Genomic DNA, 23,843 nt, shown 5'->3' on the forward strand with positions numbered 1-23,843 from the left:
GGGGCTGAAGAAACGCAGAAAGGGCTTCATCTGCTCGCCACTGCTTCTAGTAGGTTTTATCAGATTCTAATTTTAATCACCAGTGCTATATTTAATTTTTAAAAAAAAACCATAATGAATACATGCTCACTCAATACCCCATGTGTGTATTTTCATTCAGCTCAGCTGTCAAAACATAGGCCTTTTGGTGACCCAACCACATAAGAAACCCTCAACCCAGTGGGCCCAAACCCCAGTTTTCAAGAAACACTTAAGACGAGGTGTCCTCCTTTCACACCTGCCTGTTCTTGTGGCTCGTTTACAAACACAGTGATGTCTACTTTTTCTTTTTCTTGCTTGTCATGGACTTGCTGGACACCACTGTGTCCTCTTTTGGGGGGCTCGGTGTGAAATTCGAGGAGGGGGCGTCCACCGGTTCCTTGATCACGGTGATGTCCACCTCATAGTCTTGTCTTTTGGCCTCTTCCTCTCTCAAGCTGTTTAGCCTAACAAGAAGCAAAACACAAGAAAGTATCTTTTTTTTTTCTTTGAAATTTCAAAACCAGTTTTACGCTGCCATGTGGTGTAAAGTCCATACCTGGATGTCAACAGTGCGTGTCATCACTGCCTGAAATGGTCACGCCATCGCCATCTCATCAGTTCAGACTTTGCACACATCTTAGGTGACTTGTGAAGTACTTGTCTCTGGAGCAACTTAGCTAGTAAGCAGCCTTTTTAAAGTCCTGCTGTGTGTGGCTGTTCGTTCCTAAGTCTAACGCTGTCCTCCACAGGCCAGCGGGCTCGTGATGCCCTTCACAGAGGACGGGCATCCACACTCGAGACTGACCTGGGTGCGGAACTGAGCCTGGACAGTGCGGCCATGACGGCACGCTCACCACGCCCCAGTCACTGTTCTCAATGTTTCAGAAACACGTGCTCCCTCAGTCCTCACAGCAGTCCTGCGAGGGGCCACCTCCACCTCCACAGGGGCAGAAATGGGCACACGGGGATGGACCTTGCCCAAGGTCACCCAGCTGTAGTAAGTGGAGGGGCTGGGATTTGAACCGGGGCGGTCTGGATCTATGTCACGCTGTGTCCCTGTGGATGCCTGGGGACAAGGGCGTCATCGCCACCTTAGCCAGGACAGAACAGGCAGCCACGGGTTCCCAGCCCCACACGAGGGCTTGCTGCTCTTTGGAAGTTGTAGACTGTGTGTGTTTAATTTATTTGGTTGCACCAGCTCTCTTTGGAAGTTGTAGACTCTGTGTGTGTGTGTGTGTGTGTGTGTGTGTGTTTATTTGGTTGCACCAGCTCTCTTTGGAAGTTGTAGACTGTGTGTGTGTGTGTGTGTGTGTGTGTGTGTGTGTGTGTTTAATTTATTTGGTTGCACCAGCTCTCTTTGGAAGTTGTAGACTGTGTGTGTGTGTGTGTGTGTGTGTGTGTGTTTAATTTATTTGGTTGCACCAGCTCCTTGTTGTGGCACGTGGGATCGAGTTCCCTGACCAAGGATCGAAACCAGGCCCCCTGCGTTGGAAGTGAGAAGGCTTAGCCACTGGACCACCAGGAAAGTCCCTGACATCATAGCCTTTTAATGAAAGTGTTTGGTCCTGAAGCTCGGGGTGGCCACAGAGGACAAGAAAGAAAGATGACCGAGAACCTGGGAGGGAGGGAGGGAGGGAGGGAGGGAGGGGGTCAAGCGGTTTTTACCAAGTTACCTTGCTTCCAGCTCCTCGTTTTCCATCTTCCTCTGAAGGGCCATTGCTTCGTTATATAGCCTATTTTCCTTTACTTTCTCCTTGACGGTTTCTTCATGTTTATGTGCTTGGAAGAGAGTGTTCACAAAAAAGACGTACATATTACTGATCCATGTGTTGAATTTTTCCTTTTGTTCATCCTTGGATTTTTCTTTTTTCCCTGTAAGAAAGGCTGATTGAAATGAGCATTGGTACAGTCTTGCAGTAACGTTGGGAGTGTGCCTCCCTGTTCCCGGTTCTGTCACTACCTGTGGTGGGCTGAGTGTCCTCGTCCCCCCATAAGGGTGACGCCATGCTCCTCGTGGGCTTGTGGGCATTAAGGGAACTGCAAAATGCTTCAGGGACCCCCCAGAACAAGGGTGGCATCAGCTGACTGCATCTCTGATGGTCAACACTTCCTTCAGGTCTCTGGGTAACCTATATTTTTTTCTAAAATAGCTTAACTATTTTGGTTTTCTAAAATGAAAATCTTAGAAAACTTACAATATTCCCATGTTTTCAGAGAAAGGAAAAAAAAAAAACCTCTTGGTTTTAAGTTTTAAGAAAAAAAAAAACTTTAAAGGATTTTAACTCCAAATTGAGTAAGAAGGTAGGTAAAATTACTGCCTTGGTAAGGAATATAGCGTCACGTCTACTAAGGCAGCAGACACCCACTCTGGAACGCGTTTAAAATAGTTGATTCCAGGAGGATAATGCGCTGGATCGTTCTGTAGTATCAGTAAGACTGGGGATCTGTCAGGACAGCATTTGGTTTTTGACTGTGTCTATAGCTCGGGCTCCTGTGTTCTTTGATGGCGGGGATGGGAGCGGAGGGCGGGCACAGGTCCTGTGGAAACGCAGGGCTCTGTGACCAGACCAGCCTCCACCCCAGGGGCCACTGTGAAGGGCCCGGAGAGTGGACGACACGGGTAGAGCCTGGATGCCAGTGCCAGAGTTTACACGGGCAAAGAGACACGAAAACACAGCCACAAAGACGGGCACACCAGTGCCCACAGCGGCATTCTTTACGCCAGCCCAGACTGGGAGCCGGCCGAGGGCCGACTGCTCAGCCATACAAAGGAACAGGACACTGACGCGCTACCCCGTGAGTGGATCCCCAGACAACTGCGAGTGAAGGAGGCAGGCGTAACAGACGTACGATTCCATTTAAACGGGGTGTCCAGGAAAGGCACATCCGTGGAGACAGCGAGTCGCGGGCAGCAGGTGGCCCACGGGCGCCCCCGGGGCTCCAGGCGCCTCACCCGCACCGACCGCCACCCCGAGGCCAGCTCCCCGCGTGCGCGCCCCGTGGCGGTGACATGGCTGTACCTTTTTATAACCCTGATGTCATTTATAAGCAACCGCTTGCTAGTACCAAGGTTCTAGAATCAAAATACTCACCATTTTGAGATAAAAGGAAGGTCAGCCCTTTTCCTGCAGATTTAAAATTCACTTTGGAAATTCTTCCGTCACTTAGAGATTTCTTGATGTGGGGCTTTTACGTGTTAAAAAAAAAAATTAAATTCAGAAAAGAAATCATAAAGCAAAATATGACTTCCACATTATTATGGACTAAAACTAATTTTCTATGCTAAAAATCATTAGAAAAGTATTCACGAGGCTGACATCTTTATGCCAATTTGACTGTTTTTAGCCTGCACAACATTTGACTTTTTAACCTGAATATTTGTCCTATTACGGAAATGAAGAACAGAGCTACTGTATCCACCGGAAGGCTCCTCCCCCCCAAGAAACCAGAGATTGGACACTCTACCCTGGGTCTGTTGGGAGAATGTTTATTAACCATCTCTCGGTGGCTGTAGTTACCTCACGCATGCTCTGTACACCCACATCTCTGCCTCCAGTAGATCTCGCCCTTGAGCCCCAGACGGTCTCCAGCTGCCCATTGCTGTCACCACTAGGATATCTCCTCAGGCACCTTACCTTAGCATGTGTCCAAACCCAGCGCCTTAGGTTTCCCCCGAAACTCCTCTCCCCGTCGAACCCTGGTCCTCCCCTTCATGATAAACGGCAGCTCTATCCTTTCAGTTCTTCAGGCCAAAAAAAATCCGAGAATCCTCCCTGCCTTCTCTTTCCCTCTCAAACTCCACTCAGAAAACACCCGCAGATAACCCCAAGCGCCTCCTCACGGGTTTATCATCAGCTAGGCCACCGTGGGCCGACCCAGCGCCCTGCTCGCGGGCCTCCGTCTCTCCCCAGCCGGCTGCCCCTGGCCGGGCGCTGCCTTCCTCGGTGCATCTTCCTGGGCCGCCCCGAGGTGTTTGTACCTGCCGCCACCCTTCCGGCCCAGCCACCCAGATGCACTCCCGCCTCAGGGCCTCCACGCGGGACAGGCTCCCCCCTCTGACCTCAGGGGTCGCTTCCTCCCAAGACCCTCCCTTCCGCCCGCCCCGTCACTCAGCCTCCTCCGCCGCCCCGCCTCCCCTCACGTCCCAGATCCCTCCGAGTGGGATGCCGCGGAGCACTGCGGTAGCGGGCGTGCACCCTGCAGCGGACCCGCCCCAGCTCCACTGCCTAGCAGCTCTGTGACGCGGGGCGAGTTACTGCCTCTCTGAGCCTTAGCTCCCTCCTGGAGCTGATGGCAGCACCTACAGGGCGTCTGCGCCTTGAAGGAGCAGGACCCCGGCAAGTGCGTGGCACCGGCTAAGCACCCCGCGGGCGACCCCTCTTCCTGTCCTGGTGTCACCACGCCCCGCTCTTCCCCAGAAGGGGAAGCCCACTTCCCACTCCTGCACGATCCCCGGCCCCCGAGGCAACCTCACCGCCCAAGCCAGTGTGTGCCCACGGCGGAGACCGCAGCCTCGGCTGTCTTCCCGCTTGCCTGTCAATACACACCTCTGACTTCCTTATCTTGCTCATGTCGAGCAGGACTCCCAGCTTGCTCGAAGATGACTTGGTGCTGCTGAACTGAATGTCGGACTCCTGGCTTGTTAGTGCGCTTGGACTCCTGTTCTGGGTGTTCTGACCAATGACAGACACAAAAAGAGGGCTTCTGGTTTCCAAGGAGACGCACAGGCCTTTAATGCAGTTAACTGACTCACCAAAAACGATACCGAAGGCCCACCGTGATGATAAGTGCGGGTGTGTCTGTACCTGTGAACCCATCACCTGGGACAGTGAACGTCCCCATTGCCCCAGATGCTGTGAGCCTCGTGGTCCAGCCAATGTTCCCTGCCCCCGAGGGCGTCAGGAGGCACTCTGATGCTTGTGACAGAGCTCCTCTAGCGTGGCTAGGAGTCTGCTTCCTGGGTCAAGACCAGGAAATACATTTCCCCTAACTTACAAAATAAATAATGTTAAGGGACCTTCCCCCGTGGCCCAGGGGCTAAGACTTTGAGCTCCCAATACAGGAGACCTGGGTTCGATCCCTGACTGGGGAACTAGATCCCACATGCTGCAACAGCCAAATAAATAAGTAATTTTTTTTTTAATAAATACTTTAAGACTTCACTAGTTCTTTCCTGAAGGGTTACAAAACCCCCAAGAGAGTTCTGATGACGGTTTAGCCATTCCAGAATAAAGCCCTTCCTTACTCTGTCAATTCTAAGATATTATCTGTTACCTGAGCTGTCACTGGGTAAGTGCTTCCAGCTTTGTTAACAGACAGGTCATCGTTTGGGAAATCTGAACAGAATTTAGTTGCTGGCTCAGGAACAGAGATGAGGGCGAAGCCCAATAGAGCTTCAAAGAACTCCAGGAAAACCAGCTGAAATAAAAGAAAATATAAAGGGGTCAATCCTCGCACAACTCGAGGTGGGCCAGCAGCTCTTCTGGGTGTTTGTCTCTATCCTCCAGGAAACGCCACCTTGCTCAACACTCGGGCGCCGTGGGAGCACACCAGTTTGCAGTAAAAACTACAGCCTTTAAGAGATCTATGAGGATGTATGTTCTCGCCTTAGGTCTCTAAGTCACTTTTCTATTTGATGGGAACATGTTACTGTATATTCACTCACTGAGGACTGTAACTATAAGAAGTGTTTCCTCTTTTCCTGAACAACGAGGAAAGTGGCGCCAGTGACAGCTGACACTGGAATGGCTAAGAGGCGCTGGGATGGGGTGACCATATTCTGCACGGAGGAAGCACGTGAGTCGGTGAGGGGTAGATCGGGAAAGGAAGACTGTTGTGGTTTGAACTGCGCCTCCTTGGAAAAGGAGTTGGGAGTCCTAAGCCCCAGTATCCTCAGATTTACTATAGATAATCAAGCTAAACTGAGGCCGCTAGGGTGGGCCCCAGTTCAGTGTCTCGGGAGACTGCAGCCCCGAGACAGGCACACGGAGAGAAGATGACCACGACAGGCCAAGGAGAGGGGCCGGGAGCCGACCCTTCGCCACAGTCCGCAGCAGGAACCGGGCCCTCCAGCACCTTTCTGATGCTAGCCTTCAGAACTACAGGCAAGAAATGGCTTATATAAGCCAAAAAAAAAAAAGAAAGTGGGGGAAGGGGTGTAGCGAGTACAAATGTTCGGACGCAGGAGTCTGGTGGGTGTGACCAGGTGGTCAGACCTGGATTCAGAGAGATGACCGTGCTGGAGACAGAATCTTGGTGATTGGTACCCAAGGCAGAACAAACAGCCTGAATTGGATCTGGGCCGTTCATGACACCTCTTTACAAACCTCAAGTTCAAAGTTACTGTCGATTCCATCATACATGGAAGGATTATCCTCTGCTATGACCTCCACAAACTTGGTTGCTGTCAATTCTTTATTTATCATCTTAAAGCTCTGTAAGAGAAACCGCCAATCAAACCATAATGGCTGCTAACTACAAACAGCTATATATACATGTACTTTTTAAAATGTCACAGTCCTGCTGAAAACGAGGATGAGGGGAAAATGCATGTAGGCAGGGCCCTCCCTCCACACTGACCCTTCCCTCCAGACTCCATCCTAAGAACTCGGAAAGCCGGGTTCATGTCCCCCAATCACGAGGAGTTAGGAGAACTCCTCCCTTGGAAACCTGAAGATCCAGGAGAAGAGGTCTATGGACAGTGGGCTGAGGGGGCGTGAGGGGGGAGCTGGGGCGGTATCCCGGCTTGCTTACACTACAATGAAACCCAATCCTGGACCGGTGCGGCTTGTCCACAGAGTTTCCCATCAGCCTTAGCATGCCACAGTCCTGCCTGTGGGTGGACAGCCCAGGTACACCACTCACTTGTTCCTTGCACATCACAGCTAGGCTATTTTGCCTTTCCTGAATTAAAATCAAAAACGGCTACAAACAGAAAGCCACGATCCACCGTGAGTGGTTACCCTCAACATCCAGAGGAAGTGTCTCATGTTCATGGTGAGCTCGTGGGGAGGGGCCGTGTTTGGTCTGCAGTGCGCTGTGTAGATCTCCCAGCACTTGTCCACGTAAGTCATTGAATAGAGGGTCCGCTGGGCCTCACAGAATAAATGGCCTGAAGACGGAGTGGGAACACCGGCACTCAGAAAGATGATTACAGAACTCGATGCTGGAAACAGTTAGGGTCCGTATAATCCTATGGGTTCTGTATTTACCTTTTACATGGCAGGCATTGGGGAGAATGTTCTCATTCATCAGTTTTTTAAAACACAGGAAGAGCGATGGGCTTCGGTCTCTGCGGTTAAAAAGAAACCATCATCACTCCTCCCTCCAGGAGATGGAACTTCATCCCCCGCTCCTGGAGGGGCGGGCGGACCTCGTAACTGGCTTCTCTAACAAGTAGACAGAGCACAGGAAGGGGAAAGCAGTAAGTCTGCACTAGAGAAACCTGGCTGACAGCGCTTGGTCATGTGATCACAGGTAGCATCGCCAGTGATGAGACAGATTGATGTCATGTAACCCTGACATGACGGTATTCTTCCCCCAAACCCATAACCTCAGGGTGATGACAGAAAAACATCAGCAAAGCAAAATCGAGGGATATTTCACAAAATGACCGATCGATATTCTTCCAAAGTGTCAAGGTCATAAAAGACCAAAAAAAAAAATCTATCACGGTTGTAGAGGACTAAATAGCCAAGTCAATGGAAAACACCCTCATCCTGGGAAAGACTAAAGACAAGGAGAAGGGGGAGGCAGAGGATGAGATGGTCAGATAGCATCACTGACTCAATGGACATGAATTTGAGCAAACTCTGGGAGATAGTGGAGGACAGGGAAGCCTGGCGTGCTGCAGTCCATGGGGTCGCAAAGAGCTGGACATGGCTTGGTGACGGGACAGCAACAACAACGGAGGTATGGCGACAAAACACAAGGTGGGATCCTGCATTCGGTCTGGGAACAGAAAAGGCAAAAACTCAGGAAGTCCTAATAAACTCTGAAATTTAGTTAATCAAGTGGTAGCAACGCTAAGTCCTTCATTTTAAGAAGTGCACCGTGATTCTGTAAGACGCAATCATTTGGGGAAGCAGGATGCAGAGTATAAACCAATTCTCTGTGTTAACTTGGCCACACTCTTGAAAGTCCACAATTATTTCAAAATAAAAAAGAAAAAGATACAGTTATCAAATTTGCTCTGAGAAAGACAGGAAATTCTCAGGAGGAGTTGGTGGTGACTATTTCTGAGTAAAAAACTTGAGGGCTATTCACACAACTGAAACGTGACCCACATTGGAAGGGTTTTCAAAATTTTCAATTCTGCTTCTGATAGTCGGGGTGGCTAATGTTTGTAAGCAACTTCTGTTTCTAATCCTTCAAGAGTACGAAAAATAACCATGAATATCAAAGAAAAAAGAACAATACTACGACAATCGGGACAGTTCGATCAGCCCTCATCCTATCACGGGGGCCCAGAAGGAGAACTTACTGGTATTCTTTGTGATGAATGTGGTAAGCCAGCTGCAGGAGGTAATTCAAAAATGTCCTCAAAAGTAATGTTGTAAATGGAGAGTGAATTTCTTCCACTGGTATGTCGTTATTGGCTAAAATAAGAAAATTGGAGAGGATGTGACGGCTGAGAGGGTAAAGAATCCACCTGCCCGTGCAGGAGACGCAGGAGATGTGGATTCAATCCCTGAGTCAGGAAGATCCCCTGGAGGAGGAGAACGGCAACCCGCTACAGGATTCTTGCCTGGAGAATCCCTTGGACAGAGGAGCCTGGTGGGCTGCAGTCCAAAGGGTTGCAAAGGGTCAGACGTGACTGAGCAACTAAGCAGACTGGTATTTTCTAGAAACTTCTCTCTTATTTGCTCCCAATACACAACTCAAAGAACTGAATACCACGGAGTACTTTTTTCCCCAAGAAAACACTCTGAACAGCATATAGGCATTCACCTAAAAATTAAGTTCCACATGAAAGATCTCTATCTGTTACTTTACAAGAACCTTACAAGATACCTCGTCCTGGTGTTTGTCAGAGTGGTTTGAGTCACGGTCTGATTAACGCTGCTAATTTTTAACGGGTTTGAAGTATGTTTCAAAAACTAAAATTTGCAGTAAATAGTTGCTACATACACAAACAACACCAAGTGAGCAAACGCTGTTGGTAAACGCCGCCCACAGATCTGCTTGGCGTATGTGCATTAGTCGCTCAAACGTGTCTGACTCTTTGTGACCCCATGGACTGTAGCCCTGTAGGCGCCTCTGTCTGTGGCATTTCCCAGGCAGGAATACTTGAGTGGGTTGCCATTTCCTCCTCCAGGGGATCTTCCCAGCCCAGGGATCACACCCGGGTCTCCCACATTGCAGGGAGATTCTTGACCACCTGAGCCACTAGGGTTGATATTAGCTCTATCAAGTAGGTAATTTGAGACCTTCAAACCTGCGTCCCACAATTCAGCTGTAGGGAGTAAAACCTTCAAAACTGTTCATTTTACTGCACGAAGTTTTTAACCTGAAATCAAGCCCAACATAAAATTACCTAAAGCATTTTCTAGGCTATTCCAAGCCCTCCCTGATCTTCTCTACTTCTGACCTGACAATTTGGTGGTGGTTTTTTTTTTTTTTTATAAAAACTATAGATCAGAGGTAGCATACACTGTATAGGACAGCAGACTGTCACAGAGATATTTAATTATGAGTCACTGAGGCTTGATGGGTTTTCAAGAAAACAGTCCAGGGATTGGTGGGTACCGACATGGAAAAGGACATTACCATGTATGTCCTATATGCTACCTGTATAGATAGTATACTCTGTAAAGAGGCAGATGGTAAATATTGTAGGCTTTCTGGGCCAGAGAGTCTGTGCCATAACCAATCAGGTCCGGTTTTACAGTGCAAGAGCAGTCATAGACAAGACATCAACAAATGAACATGGCTATTTTCCAATAAAACTTTGTTTACAAGAACACACAGTGGGCTGGATTTTGCCCATGGACCCACTTTGCTGACCCTGCTATGGATGGTCTTTGACTACTGCTGTTAGTTCACTAGATTCTCTCTTTGGTTGCATTTTAAGTACGCTGGGAACAAGCCCACATGTTGCTTTCTGGAACACCTCTCCAGACATGTGCCTTCCTCGCTCCCAAAACATTTCCTAACTGGTTTCAGGGTGCTGAGATGTTATACGACCCTTTAGACCAGACGGGAAGGACCTGGAATACTCACCACCGAGCACCCTGTCCATATCAGCAAGGGTTATGTTATGGTGATGGAACTTGCAGTCTTTGAGAAACCTCCAGAAGTGAAGTTTTGTCATCAGAAAGGTATTATCCAGGGAACGGTCACAGCCCAGGCTGCTATAGAAGTTGTAGATTCTTCTTAATTCCGTAATGTTTCTTAAGATAGCATATTCTACCTGAAATGAGAAAACCACGCGAATCTCCAACTGACCCAATAAGAGCAAAGGTAAAAGAAAACTTGCTTTCTAAATTAAACGAGGTCACACATGCAGTAGCATTCAGCTCTTACCACTGTAAGAACTCAGGGAATGGTAGAGTCTCCCTAACCATTCCAAAGTCAATACAATGCAATTTCTGAGTGAGAATGTGAAGACGTGCTGTTATCTTGACACTTTCCTGCTGTTCTGTCCTATTCTACCTTGTTTCACCCCATCTCCATGGCAGCAACAAAAGTCTCTTGTCTACAGATCAATGGCTCAGTGGTAAAGGATCCGCCTGCCAATGCAAGAGACGTGGGTTTGATCCCTGGGTCAGGAAGAGGCCCCTGCAGGAGGAAATGGCAACCCACTCCAGTATTTTTGCCTGGAGAATCCCACAGACAGAGGAGCCTGGCGGGCTACAGTCCATGGGGTCGCAAAGAGTCGGATACAGCTGAGCAACTGAGTGCATACACACACACACACATCAGTATCCCTCACGGACACAGGCACATAAATCCTCATCAAAATAACAGCAAGCCAGGGACTTCCCTAGTGGTCCAGTGGTTAGGACTCCATACTCCACTGCCAAGGACAGGGGTTCGACCCCTGGTTGGGGAACCAAGGTCCCGCAAGCCACATGGCCAAAAATATAAAGATTTTTGTTTAAATTAGCAAACTGAAGGTAGCAATATGTAAAAAAGAATAATACATCAGTACCAAGTGGGGTTTATCCTGCGATGGCTAGGCTGGTTCAATGTGTGAAAACTCAATCATCCTACCACATAATCATACCAACGCATTTGGCAAAAAATTTTAATACCCTTTCATGATAAATACCCTCAGCAAATTAGGAATAGAAAGGAACTACTTAACCTGACAAACAGCAGACAGAAAAACATACAATTAACATCCCACGTAGTGCCGAGAGCCTGAGATAGGCGACAGTCACATTCACTGCTTTACTCACCACCCACTCTGTCCCCATTCACCATCTATCGCTTTCCCCAGGCCCTCAGTGCCCTTATGCTGCCCCCAGACTCCTCAGACCCACAAAACTGCAGCCTACACAGTGTCCTGTTTCCCCAAACCTTGTGTCTCATGCATCACCCTCCGAAATTAAAAAAAAAAAAAAAAAAATCAGAAAATGTGAAGAATGGAATTCGGGGTCCCTATGGAGACAGGGAAGTCCCAGCTGGGCGGCTCCATCAGGCATGTGTCGCTCTCAGCATCAACTCCTGCCTTTGAAAATTCAATTCAATTAGATAAACAAGTGGAGTTGGCCCTATTGAAAACACTGCTCCAGAGAAGGACACGGAATTTTCTTCAGGAAGCTTAAAATCTAGTTGAGATCACAAGACACATACACAGTAAGGAAGTCTCCTTACAGAACAGAGCTAGGGAGGGACAAGAGATGGATTCAAGGACGGAGCTGCCTGGAGGGCCGGTGCCTGACCTGAGCCCTGGAGAACTGAAGAGGGGGCCGGACTTCACGGTCCACAATCCTCAGGTATAAACAGCTGGTTGGGGTTAGACACATGCTCACAAAACAAGATCCAGCTACACATAATTTTTTCTCTAAGTATTTTGTGAATAATTTCTAAGGGTCTGAAGTTCTTTTGAATCCCAGCAGCCTATGAAAACACACAGCAGAATGAATGTCCTCCAGAGAGAGGTGACCACAGCCTTGGCCTTCAGACCAAGCCAGGGGGGCAGACGGGTTGACTGACCCTTGGGAAAAAGTGAAAGTGAAAGTGTCAGTCGCTCAGTTGTGTTCGGCTCTTTGTGACTCTGTGGGCTGTAGCCCGCCAGGCTCCTCGGTCCACGGGATTCTCCAGGCAAGAATACCGGAGCAGGTTGCCACTATCCATCTGTAGGGGGTCTTCCCAACCCTGGGATCAAACCCAGGTCTCCTGCATCGCAGGCAGATTCTTCACCATCTGAGCCACCAGGGAAGCTCTGGGTAATTCACGGGGTCCTTCCATCCGAACTTCCTTTTTCTCAGGAAGCCGGCTCACTCACATGGGATCCTGGGAAATTAAACGAGAGGATATTTAAGCCAAGTGACTCCCAGGTGTATAAAAGATGCTTGATACAGAACAGCAGTCATCAACAGTATCTTCCCTAGACTTGGGAGAGTCTGCTAAGATTTAAGCCCCCAAAATACACACATATATATATATATATTTCTAACAAACAAGGTTTGGTTTTGTTTTTTTTTTAAACAAACAAGGTTTTTACCTGCTGCTTTTCTTCTGACTGGTCTCTCTCAGGGTAGATTTTCAGCAATAAACTGAGATCCAGCTCAAGGCTTGAGCCTAACAGGGAATTACTTTCATTGCCATCAAGCTTTCTCATGATTTCTAGCAAATGAAGGCAAATACAGGGGATAGTTGTGAAAAGCAACATTAAAATGTTTCAAATGTTATGTCAAAATGATTTTCTGCAAAAGTGTGACACAAGAGTATTCAAAAACCCTCAAGAAGGCAGTTGTGGGGACTTCCCTGGTAGTCCAGCAGCTAAGACTCTGCACTCCCAATGCAGGGGCCTGGGGTTTGACCCCTGGTCAGGGAATTAGATCCCATATGACCCAATTTAACAAAAGACCCTGCGTTTGTAACTAAGACCCCTCACAACCAAATAAGTAAATCTTTAAAATATATATATATTTTAAAAAGACAGCAGTTTCTCACAGGAAACTTGTGTTTCTTCTGAAATATTAGGTACATTTTTTGGTATCAGTGATAAAGAATCTGCCTGCAATGCAAGAGACCAGGGTTCAAACCCTGGTTTGGGAAGATCCCCTGGAGAAGGGAATGGCAACCCACTCCAGTATTCTGGCCTGGAGAATTCCATGGACAGAGGAGCCTGGCAGGCTATAGCCCATGGGTTCACGAAGAGTCGGACACGAGTGAGCGACTAACGCTTTAGGTTTGATGCAATATTACACATCAATTTGCCTCCGGCTGGCAAGGGGACACTCCCTACCGGCACTGATGGAGGGCTTGCACCACTGGCTCCCGAGGGCAGATTCTGAAGTCGAGTCCAGGTAGCTCATCACTTCCCCTTCCAGATTCGGAAACTGCGCTATGTGATCCTTGGAAAATGGGCCATCATACACACGCCCATTCTTGAAGGTTAGTCGACCCTGCAGAGAGAAAGACAGCTTTTTGCAGCTTAGTGAAAGATTTTTAGAAAACCATTGGTAAATTTACGTCAATATCTTTTCAACAGTTCAGAGGCTTTCATTTGTTAAGATCTGCACTTAGTTCACACGCAGTCGGGCTCATAGAGTCTCAAGTCACCACGTAGATCCTCTCTCCCAACTCCCCTTTTCCTCTCCTCTCTCTGTATCTCCCCCACCACCTCTCCATAACCCTGAGCACCCCTAGGTCACAGACTGTGGCTTATTAAATAATGACCAGCAGAGGTGCCTATCACAGAATGGGGACTTATCTTGATATTTGTCGAACCCAGGCCAATAGTTGGTCTGACTCAGAGGTGGGCAAATGACCCAATCCAGTTCAGTAAAGTTAAAGACATGTGTGGAAAATTTCTGCAAAAGGAGTTTCTTCTCTCCTTCTACTTAGTGGGGTATGTAGGTGAGAAGCCTGGAACCACAGCAGCCATCTTGCAGTCATGAGGGAGAAGCCACATAATAATGAGGCTGACATGGTAGGAGAGACATGGATGGATGGAAGAGAAAGATTTAAGCTAGATTTCCTGTTACTTGTAACCAAAACCACCCTAACACACATATACACCACAGACTAACTAAATAAACTCTAATATACAGGAAAGTGACGATATGTTAGAAATTACTCTGGTGGAGCAGATGGTAAAGAATCTGCCTGCAATGCAGAAGACCCAGGTTCAATCCCTGGGTTGGGAAGAGCTCCTGGAGAAAGGAATGGCTACCCACTCCAGTATTCTTGCCTGGAGAATTCCATGGACAGAGGAGCCTGGTGGCCTACAGTCCATGGGATCACAAAGAGTTGGACATGACTGAGCATCTAACACACACACACACACACACACACAATCATCTGAACAAATCGGTAAGTCAGCCTATGCAAAATGGCTAATGCCGTTTACTAGGTAGAGAACGTCATGCCTTTACACAATCTTTAAGATGTAACCTTCATAGGCCTGTACTTACTATGCCGTGCTTTTTATTGGAGACCCATTCTCCCTCGTACGTGGCCCCGCTGGCATAGTAGAACTTTCCATGGCCATGGCGGTATCCGTTCACAAAGTCTCCTACATATTCATTTCTCAAAGGATACTGGGAGTAGGGGATTCTCTTTAGAAACCATGTGTGTGTGCCAAGGCCGTTCTGAAAAGAAGGCAAATTTCCGTGAGAAATACTCAAAACATTTCCTCTTTTTACCTGAATCTATTTAAATAAGGTATGAATCAAATACAGGGACTCATTTGAAGGGGCAAAAAGCATGGACATTGGGGTCACACAGACTCAGTCCTCACAGGAGTCATGGGACTGATGAATTTACCAGTCAAGGAACCTAACTGGTGCGCGAGACCTTTAGAGAAAACGAAATGCTAACAAAATAGCACTTTTTAAAAGGCTGATTTAACCATAGACAGAATGGAGTAATAATGCCATTGCAGCAACATGGATGGACGTTGCAATATGGATCCCAGAGATGACAGGACCTGGGCTGAAGTCAGAGAGAAAAAGACAAATACTGTAGGATATAGATCACATGTGCAATCTAAAATACAACACAAATGACTGTATCTACAAAACAGATTCACAGAACAGGCCTGTGGTTGCCGAGGGGAAGAGCGATTAGGGCAGGGGAAGAATGGGAGTTTGGGATTAGCAGATGCAAACTGCTACATGTAGAATGAAAAGACAATAACTTCCCACTGCAGTGCACAGGGAACTATATTCAGTAATCAGTGATAAACCACAATGGAGAAGAATATGAAAAAGAATATATACACAGAGATAACTAAATCATGCTACCCAGCAGAAATTAACACAAAGCTGTCAATCAGCTATCCTTCAGTAATTTTCTTTAAAAAGTGCTGCTTTAGGGACTTCCCTGGCAGGCCAGTGGTTAAGACTCTACACTTCCACTGCAGGGAGTATGGGTTCGATCCCTGCCCAGTGAACTAAGACCCCATATGCCATGTGGCACGGCCAAAAAAGAGAAGAAGGAAAAGAAAACTGAAAAACTTTTAAAGGCTGATTTCGTTGAGTAATCATCACGGGAGTTTCTAGATTTAATACTGCCTGGATTTCAGATTGCCACACAACACCCAACAAGCAGTTCACGGGCTGAGATTCAGCAGAGCGTCTGCCGCTGGGCGGCTGCTATTGTGGCACGGTCGCGCAGTTGCGCTTGGCTCTTTGCGACCCCATGGACTGCAGCCCGCCGGGCTCCTCTGTCCACGGGAATTCCTAGGCAAGAGTACTGGAGTCGGTTGTTATTTCCTCCTCCAGGTTATCTTCCTGGCCCAGGGATCGAACTCACGTCTCCTGCACTGCAGGCGGACCCCTCACCGCCGAGCCGCCAGGGAAGCCCCGCCTCTGGGCGTGGTCTGAGACGAGCAGCTGGTACCTGGACGCCGTGCTCCCACTGACCGGTGTACTCCTCGTTAGTCGTCAGCCACCTCATCCTGCCTTCCCCGTGGCGCATGTTGTTCTCCCACTGACCCTCGTATATGTTCCCGGACTTGTAACTAGGACCACAAAGCAAACGATTAAAACCAGTTACCTCATGTTCATTCACCTTTAAGGACTTTATCTTAAACTTTCTCCCTAAACACCTTTGAAGAAATCCAACCCTTGTGCCCATACAATCTTCCCTGTATTTAAATTCAGTGGATAGGCAGGAGGTTTGCAAAAGCAATTCTCCCAGGGGTGGGGATTGTGGAGGGTGGGTGGGGGGAGAATAGATCACTGTATAAAACCTTTTGATCATTTAATTATCTGACAAAGTGGATAAGAATAGGGTTTTGTTTTTTTTTTAATCTTTTAAAAACAATTCCCTCTACTATTACAGTTAATATTTTGGTTAATACTAAAATTAAAATATTTAATTAAAATAATTAAAATCAAAACATTGGTTAACATTTTGACCCCAGATATTTTATTTTTTTGCCCTCAAATATTTTAATCCTTAAAACATTTTCCTCCATCAGCTGAATCTAAATACTCCACCCTGCTTATACAGCAAATGTATTCTCTGTAGGTTCTGCACCTTATCTATAAAGAGCCTTAGGGAAAAGCTATCTGGGCCCACCAATGCTTCTCGTTAGCACCCGAAACACGGTGGGGCAGGGGAGGGGAGGAGGCCGCGGATGCCTACCATCTGATCCCCCAGCCCTCTCTGACGTTGTGTATCCAGTCTCCTTCATACCAAGAGGTGCCCTCTTGATTATAATAAATGGAGCCCTAGAACAAGGAATACCATTAAAAAAAAAAATCAAACCTCATAAAACCGGTTTTTTAAAAAGGTAAAGATAAAAACACATGATTTTAGGGCATCTAAAGGATGTGGAAGATGTCATCCTTACGACATCTTCGGTAAGGCATAAAATTCAGGTCATGCTTCTGGTCCGTGATTGAGGATGTGGTCAAGTGCGTGGCAGCCTCACCCACCTTTCCATGCCTCTTGCCGTGGCACCAGTGGCCGATGTAGGACACGGGCTGCGTGCTGCACTTGAACATGCCGAATCCGTGCCTCTTGCCGTTGACCACTTCTCCTTCATAGGTGCTGCCATCTGGCCACGTGAAGACGCCGTGGTTCATGGGGATGTTCTTCACAAAGTCGCCCTGTGGCAGCATGGCCATCAGAAAGAAGCCAGTGGGGAGATCCCTCACCTCGTGGGCCGCTCGAGACGCGGAGACCACGCCAGCCTCTCCTCCCAAGGCAACAGCTGAGTACCCCCCGAGCCCCCAGCTCCCTCCTCCCATCCCCATACAGCCCAGCCTCCCTTACCGGGTCCCGGCATGGAGCAGAAACCCAGGTGGAGTGAGCGACCGGGAAGGCCGTGTGCCAACAGGGCACCAGGAAGCCAGCACAGGGGCGCCTCCCGAGCCTGGCCTTGGCAACTCGGGACTCTGCAACCCGCCTCAACGGAGGCTAATTCACTGGTTCCCAGGAGATGTTGACCATCAGCCAGGCTCAGTGATGGCCGGTGGAAACCCTAACACTCTGCAGTCACGTCAACCAGCCACCTGCCCTGGGGGCGCCTTCCAGATAATCCCCTGTGCTCGGGGCCCCAGATGGGTGCATAGCCCGAGGTCCTGCACACCTCAGCCCGGAGGCTTCGGGTTCTTCTCCAGGAACGTGAGCTTCTGGAGGTGAGATACCACCAGACGTCCCAGGAGGCCAGGGACCTTCCTGAGGATGCGTCTGGGAGAGCAGGAATGCTGCCCGTAAACCCTCCTGACTGGGCTGGTGTGTGTGTGTTGGAGGGGGCAACATCTACAGGAATCAGCCCCACCTGACCTTCTGGAGATGATAAATGAACCGGAAGCCAGGCCAGGCGGCAGGGTTTGGGGGAGAGACGGGTTTCCTGGGAAAGCCAGGCCTGAAATGGCAGTTGGCATCCAATCCTCTGGCCACCCTGGACCTCCGGTATTCTCTTCCCTCCATGCTGGTGAAGGGGGATGCCCTCCCCTCTCTCTGCCCAGCCCCGTCTCCCACTGCCCAGTCCACTCAGCTGCCCACCTGGCCCACATATGCCTGTTTCCCTAACCTGGCTGTTTGAATATGTGCATTATGTCCTCCATTTTTTTTTTTTTTTGTCCTCTATTTTAAATACTTTCATTACGACTTATAAACACCATGGCATTAGCAGTTCTGCAACTGTGATTTTCAGAGCAGCGTTTCAGGCCCACCCACACTGTGCAGACACTGGTCTAAAAATACATATTCCCCTCAGTCCAGCAAGATGGGATAAGTGAAACCCATATCACGGAACGTAAGCAGCCAGTAAAAATTGATTGATCTTAGTCAATGGATGTGATTTGATCTCTAGAAAAATACAGGGGCAGAAGAGAGGGTATAATGAACTATCTCTGGGACTTCCCTGGTGGCCTAATAGCTAAGACTCTGAGTTCTGAATGCAGGGGGCCCAGTTTCTATCCCTGGTCAGGGAACTAGATCTCAAAGGCTGCAACTAAGACCCGGTACAGCCAAATAAATAATAAGTAAGTAAATAAAGTACCTCTGTTTATAAAAAGGTGGGAGAGGCTGAAGAATATCTCTAGAATATACAAACTGGAAACTGGTAACAAATTACAGAGGGGCCCCTAGAGTAACGACTTACTTGTCACCTCCATTCTTTGGGTCTGTGGATTTTTTTTTAACCCATGTGCTGAGCAATTTTTATGAAACTAGCTTTTTTTTTTCCTTTTGGCTGCATCATGCAGCAGGCCAGATCTTAGTTCCCCGACAAGGGATCGAACCCAGGTCCCCTTCAGTAGAAGTGCAGATTCCTAACCACTGGACCACCCAGGGAAGACCCTGATACTAGCTGGGGACCTGTGGGAACCTGACTGTTAAGTTGCATAGTTAGTTTAGAACTGCAGCATATTATACGCTTTACCTCGTATTTCAGTCCATCAGCCCAGATGTAAGTCCCCTGTCCGTGCATGAGTCCTTCGGAGAACATGCCCTTCAAAACAGAACAACAAAGCCTTAGGCCCAATCTTGATTTCATACAACTGCTACCCAGGGATTCAGCTCTTAAAAGAGAACCGTGTTCCACAAAATGCTGGTCCAGCATTCAGCTGGGAGCTGGCACTGCACTGGTGTCCATCTGGTTCTAAAAAGGATCTGAGGAGTCCAGAAAAACCCAGGTCCCTAAAACTGACACCAGGCGGTGCTAAGCAGCTGTTAAACTGAACTCTGAATCTGGCCTTCCACTCCTAACTGAGCATTGGAAAACTACCATTCAAAAGAACTCATATGCTTTGAGCTTTGAATTTCAAACTTTGAAGGTTTTTTTGAAACTTATTTAGACCAGATGTCCTCGGTCGCTCAGTCATGTCCAACTCTTTGCAACCCCATGGACTGTAGTCCGCCAGGCTCCTCTGCCCATGGAATTTTCCAGGCAAGAATACTGGAGTGGGTTGCCATTTCCTTCTCCAGGGGATCTTCCCAACCCTGGGATCAAACCCAAGTCTCTTGTGTTTCCTGCATTGGCAGGCAGATTTTTAACCCCTGAACCACCTGGGAAGCTCCATCTAGACTAGACGGAGCTGATTAAAACCATCATCTGGATATAAAAAATGATGACATTTGTCAGTGTCACATTTTATTTTCTCTTATTGGAAATTCTAAGTATGTATCCCAAAGGCCAGATGGGACATTTTAATGAATACTATTCAACCATAATAAATAGATTTTTTTTTTTTTGGCTTCACTCCCTGGCTCATGGGATCTTAGTTCCTCAAGCAGGGGCTGAACCTGGTCCTTCAGCAGTGAAATTGTGGAGTCCTAAGCACTAGATGGGAAGGGAATTCCCATAAATGGCATTTTTAAGAGTTTTTACTACACAGGACAATAAACATGTTAAGTGGAAAAATCGGTATTGAAACCCATGCCGTTTGACCTCAACTACAAAAAAATCTGTTTTCCTATAATAAGCACATATCTCTTAGATAATCTCCATGAATGAATGAATACCTCCACTGTAGCCTCATGGATAAACACGCACAAAAAAATCCCCCAAAATACCCCCAAAGTATCTAACAATTGTAGCATAGCTCTGAATGCTAAATCAGAGCACTATGCTATAATTAAAATAATAATTATGGAAGAGGGAATGGGGAGTTAGTGTTCAGTGGGGATAGAGATTCAGTTTGGGAGGATGAAAAAGTTCTGGAGACGATGGCTGCATAAGAATGTGAACAGACTTAACATTACGGAAGTGAAAGTCGCTCAGTCGCGTCGACTCTTTGTAACCCCTCTTGGAATTCTCCAGGCCAGAATACTGGAGTGGGTCACCGTTCCCTTCTCTAGGGGATCTTCCCAACCCAGGGATCGAACCCAGGTCTCCTGGGTTGCAAGCGGATTCTTTACCAGCTGAGCCACCAGGTAAGAATACTGGAGTGGATAGTCTATCCCTTCTCCAGCGGATCTTCCTGACCCAGGAATGGAACCAGGGTCTCCTGCACTGCAAGCAGATTCTTTACCAACTGAGCTATCAGGGAAGCCCAACATTACTGAAATTTACACTAAAAAATAGTAAATCTTTTTTCTTAAATGGTAAATTTAATATACATTTTACCACAAACTTTTAACTTATGAAAAGCATACATCAATATAGCAACATAGTTCTAAGTAAAAAAAGATTCAAGATGTTATCTACAAAATCAATACGTCCATGTAAAAATACTGATTCATCCATTCAGGAAATAAGAGGGACATAGAAAAGTGAAAAAATTTATGGCAAAAGGATGTTGGGATTTTAATTTTACTCTTTGTTATTTACTTTAATGACCTTAATGTTGTTTGTACAATAAATAAAAATCAGGAAAAAAAATCTAAAACGATTATTTCAATTGTACTGAGTCATGTTTTTGCCTTAAAATATGTACTTGGAGTTCACAATAAAATCAGCATTAAGTATTTCCAATTCCTTCTGGAATTGGAATCAGAGGATGTTTCTGAAGACACAAATCTAAGATGATCACCCCACACTGTCTGCCTTGCCCAGTCCCAAAACGTGTAACTCACCTGGTAGGTACAGCCTCCTTGGAAGATGGCAAACCCTTCTCCCTCATACAGTCCACGGACTTTTTCCCCTTCATAGCTGCAGTGAAATAAAGCTCAAGGCAGTGAATCATGTGAGGAAACCCCAGTGACTGGGGGTTAAAATACAAAAGGAACATCAGTGAAGACGTGCAAATGATACCTCACGTTCCCTCAACAAGCATCACCCCCACGGCCCCAGGACCACTGTGTGCCTGCTCCTTTCTAAACCTGGGGCTTGGGCTGTGAATAAGTTCCTGCCCTCAGAAGTTTATGGTTCAAAGAGGCGAGACAGACAATAAAAAGGGAACAAATGAACAAGATAATTCCAGATCACATTCAATTTTTGTCAAAGAAATGATCGGGGAATGTGATCCTGAATGAGGAGGAGGTTACCTGGTAACAAAGAACCTTGAGAAGAGGGTCCCTGGGAGGAGGGAACTGCAGGTGCAAGGGCTCTGAGGCAGGAAAGAGCCCGCCGACTCAAGTTCAGCTGCATGGCTGGACCACGCTGAGGAGGGGAGTGACGGGAGGGAGGCCAGGGGAGGAGGAAGCTGGGTGGGCAGGCATGTGGGCTGAGATAAAGACTTGCCATCAAGTACAAAGCTCTAGAAGGAATCATGAGAGGGTTTTCAGAACTGGGTTGGACAGGATCAGATTTACATCTTAAAAAGATCACTCCAGTCTGTTCTCTGAAGCAGCCAGAGTGGACAGTGAGCTGCCAGGAGGGAGCGGTGGGCGAGGAGAGAGATGAAAGCGTTTGGAATATTCCGGACAGTTTTCCATCTGGGGTGTGAAAACATTCTGGAAATGGACAGTGGGGATGGCTGCATAATGTGGAGAGTGTACTTAATGCCTCCGATTTACATGTAAAAGGATTTAAAGTATGTATATTTCACTATGATAATTTTAAAAGTTTTTTTTTTTTAAAGATATATTCTGGACGTAGAACCAATTGGGCTTGCTGACATGCTGGCTTTGGGCAAGGGAGGTGCCAAGAACAGTGCCCAGATTTTTAGTTCCGAACTGATAACGTGTGACGTTATCACCTTGCTCACCTCCAGGCTCTGAGGCGAGTGAGGTGGAAAACAAATGGACCTGTGACAGCCATGACCACAGTGGGCATATTCCAAGAATCCAGAGACGAGAAAATATCAGAAAACCTATGATGAGGAGACTAGTTCCACGACTTCAGGCCTGGATGTAGGGAAATGGTGATGCCCTAAGAGAAACAGGGACCAAGGGATGAACCCCCAGCTGGGAGAGAAACAGCAGAATCCAGAGAAACCTTCTAAGGTTCGAATTCTCATTTATTTTCCCCCATTAAGAACCTGAGGCTCAAAAAGGATCAGCGATGGGGCTGAAATCCTAGAGCTAAGACTCAAATCCTGATTGATTGTGGTATTTCAAGTCCTGCAGTCTTTGCTTTGGGACGCAGGTCCAGGGGACGATGTCTAGTAGGGCATTAAAAACTTGAACCAAAAACTTGCGGAGATAAAATGGTGCTAAAGGCATAGATGTTTATAGTCATCTAGGGAGATGGAAGTAAAGCTATAATAAGAGATCATCCACAGACAAAGAACAGACAGCATGGAAGTCAGAGACAAGGGAATGTGGAACAGGCAGCTCATTAAATCACCTTTCAAGAAAAAAGACAAGTCAAGACTCCCCTGGTAGTCCAGTGGCTAAGACTCCATACAGGCTCCCAGCGCAGGGGCCCTGGGTTCAGCCTCTAGTCAGGGAACTAGACCCCACTTGCTGCAACTAAGATCCCACATGCTGCAACAAAGATCCCACACAGCCAAACGAGTAAATAAATAAATACTTAAAAGAAAGGAAAAATCACCTTTCTACTATGAGTTTGGTCAGAACGGGCTCTTCATACTGGGTGGTATCTTCATTCGGCAGACTGTCGCTTTTGACCTGTCTCTTGACTCCCGGGTCCTTGAGCTGCACGTCCAGTGGCGGCGCGGTGCTCGGGGACGCGTCTTGCCTTGCGGTGTTGCCATCTTGTTTGGCAAACTCTGAATAATCGGAGGGAGACGAGGGAGAACGGGCAGACTTGTCCCCCTTTTTATCCGCTTTTTTCTTTTCTTTCACCATGGCCTTTAGAAGACCTAAGGTTCACTTTATTTCGATAAGTATCAAGTGACTCCTTCAGTTGAAAGCTGTGCGTTTCAAGGCGTTGGGGAGTTTTATCTGAAAAATAAAAATTATGTCTCTGAATACTTGAGGGTTTCACTCATAACTACAATTTTAGTCTTTTTAAAAAGTTATTTATATTTATGTATTTGGCTGAGTCAGGTCTTAGTTGTGGCATATGAGATACATTTCCCCAACCAGGGATGGAACCTGAGCCCCTGGCATTGGGAGCACAGAGTCCTCGTCACTGGACCAAGAAAGTCACTACAATTTTAGTTTTACAACCCCAATGTCATTGTCATTCTCTTCCTACAGCCTGAAAAATTAATTACAAGGATCAAGTATCACCAGGTTATAAAATACAATTTCAATATTGCATTGTCCTAAGATTTTTTAAATTGGAACCACCATCTATCATTTCTTTTCAAATAGTGTTCCAGTAAGAAGGGCAACCCTTTGTGGGAAAACATATCAACCTAACCTCTAAAATCTTACCTACCACCAGTTCATAC

At 47.2% G+C, this 23,843-nt stretch overlaps 1 protein-coding gene across 1 annotated transcript; it reads right to left on the reverse strand.

The window, feature by feature from the left end:
* Positions 1-118: 118 nt before the first annotated feature.
* On the reverse strand, positions 119-23,292 carry LOC133063868 (radial spoke head 10 homolog B). The gene is made up of 19 exons (XM_061153763.1): positions 23,036-23,292; positions 21,175-21,250; positions 19,040-19,108; positions 17,085-17,258; positions 16,792-16,877; positions 16,042-16,162; positions 14,613-14,789; positions 13,442-13,601; positions 12,695-12,816; positions 10,243-10,432; positions 8,504-8,618; positions 7,233-7,312; positions 6,984-7,132; positions 6,348-6,455; positions 5,296-5,439; positions 4,569-4,694; positions 3,114-3,207; positions 1,695-1,893; positions 119-485 (listed from the first exon to the last, which is right to left on the reverse strand). The coding sequence occupies exons 1-19, from the start codon at positions 23,290-23,292 to the stop codon at positions 317-319; spliced, it is 2,616 nt and encodes an 871-aa protein (XP_061009746.1). The 3' UTR covers positions 119-316.
* Positions 23,293-23,843: the final 551 nt, after the last annotated feature.

This window comes from Dama dama, chromosome 10 (genome assembly GCF_033118175.1).
Source record: "Dama dama isolate Ldn47 chromosome 10, ASM3311817v1, whole genome shotgun sequence".
Classification (NCBI taxonomy): domain Eukaryota; kingdom Metazoa; phylum Chordata; class Mammalia; order Artiodactyla; family Cervidae; genus Dama; species Dama dama.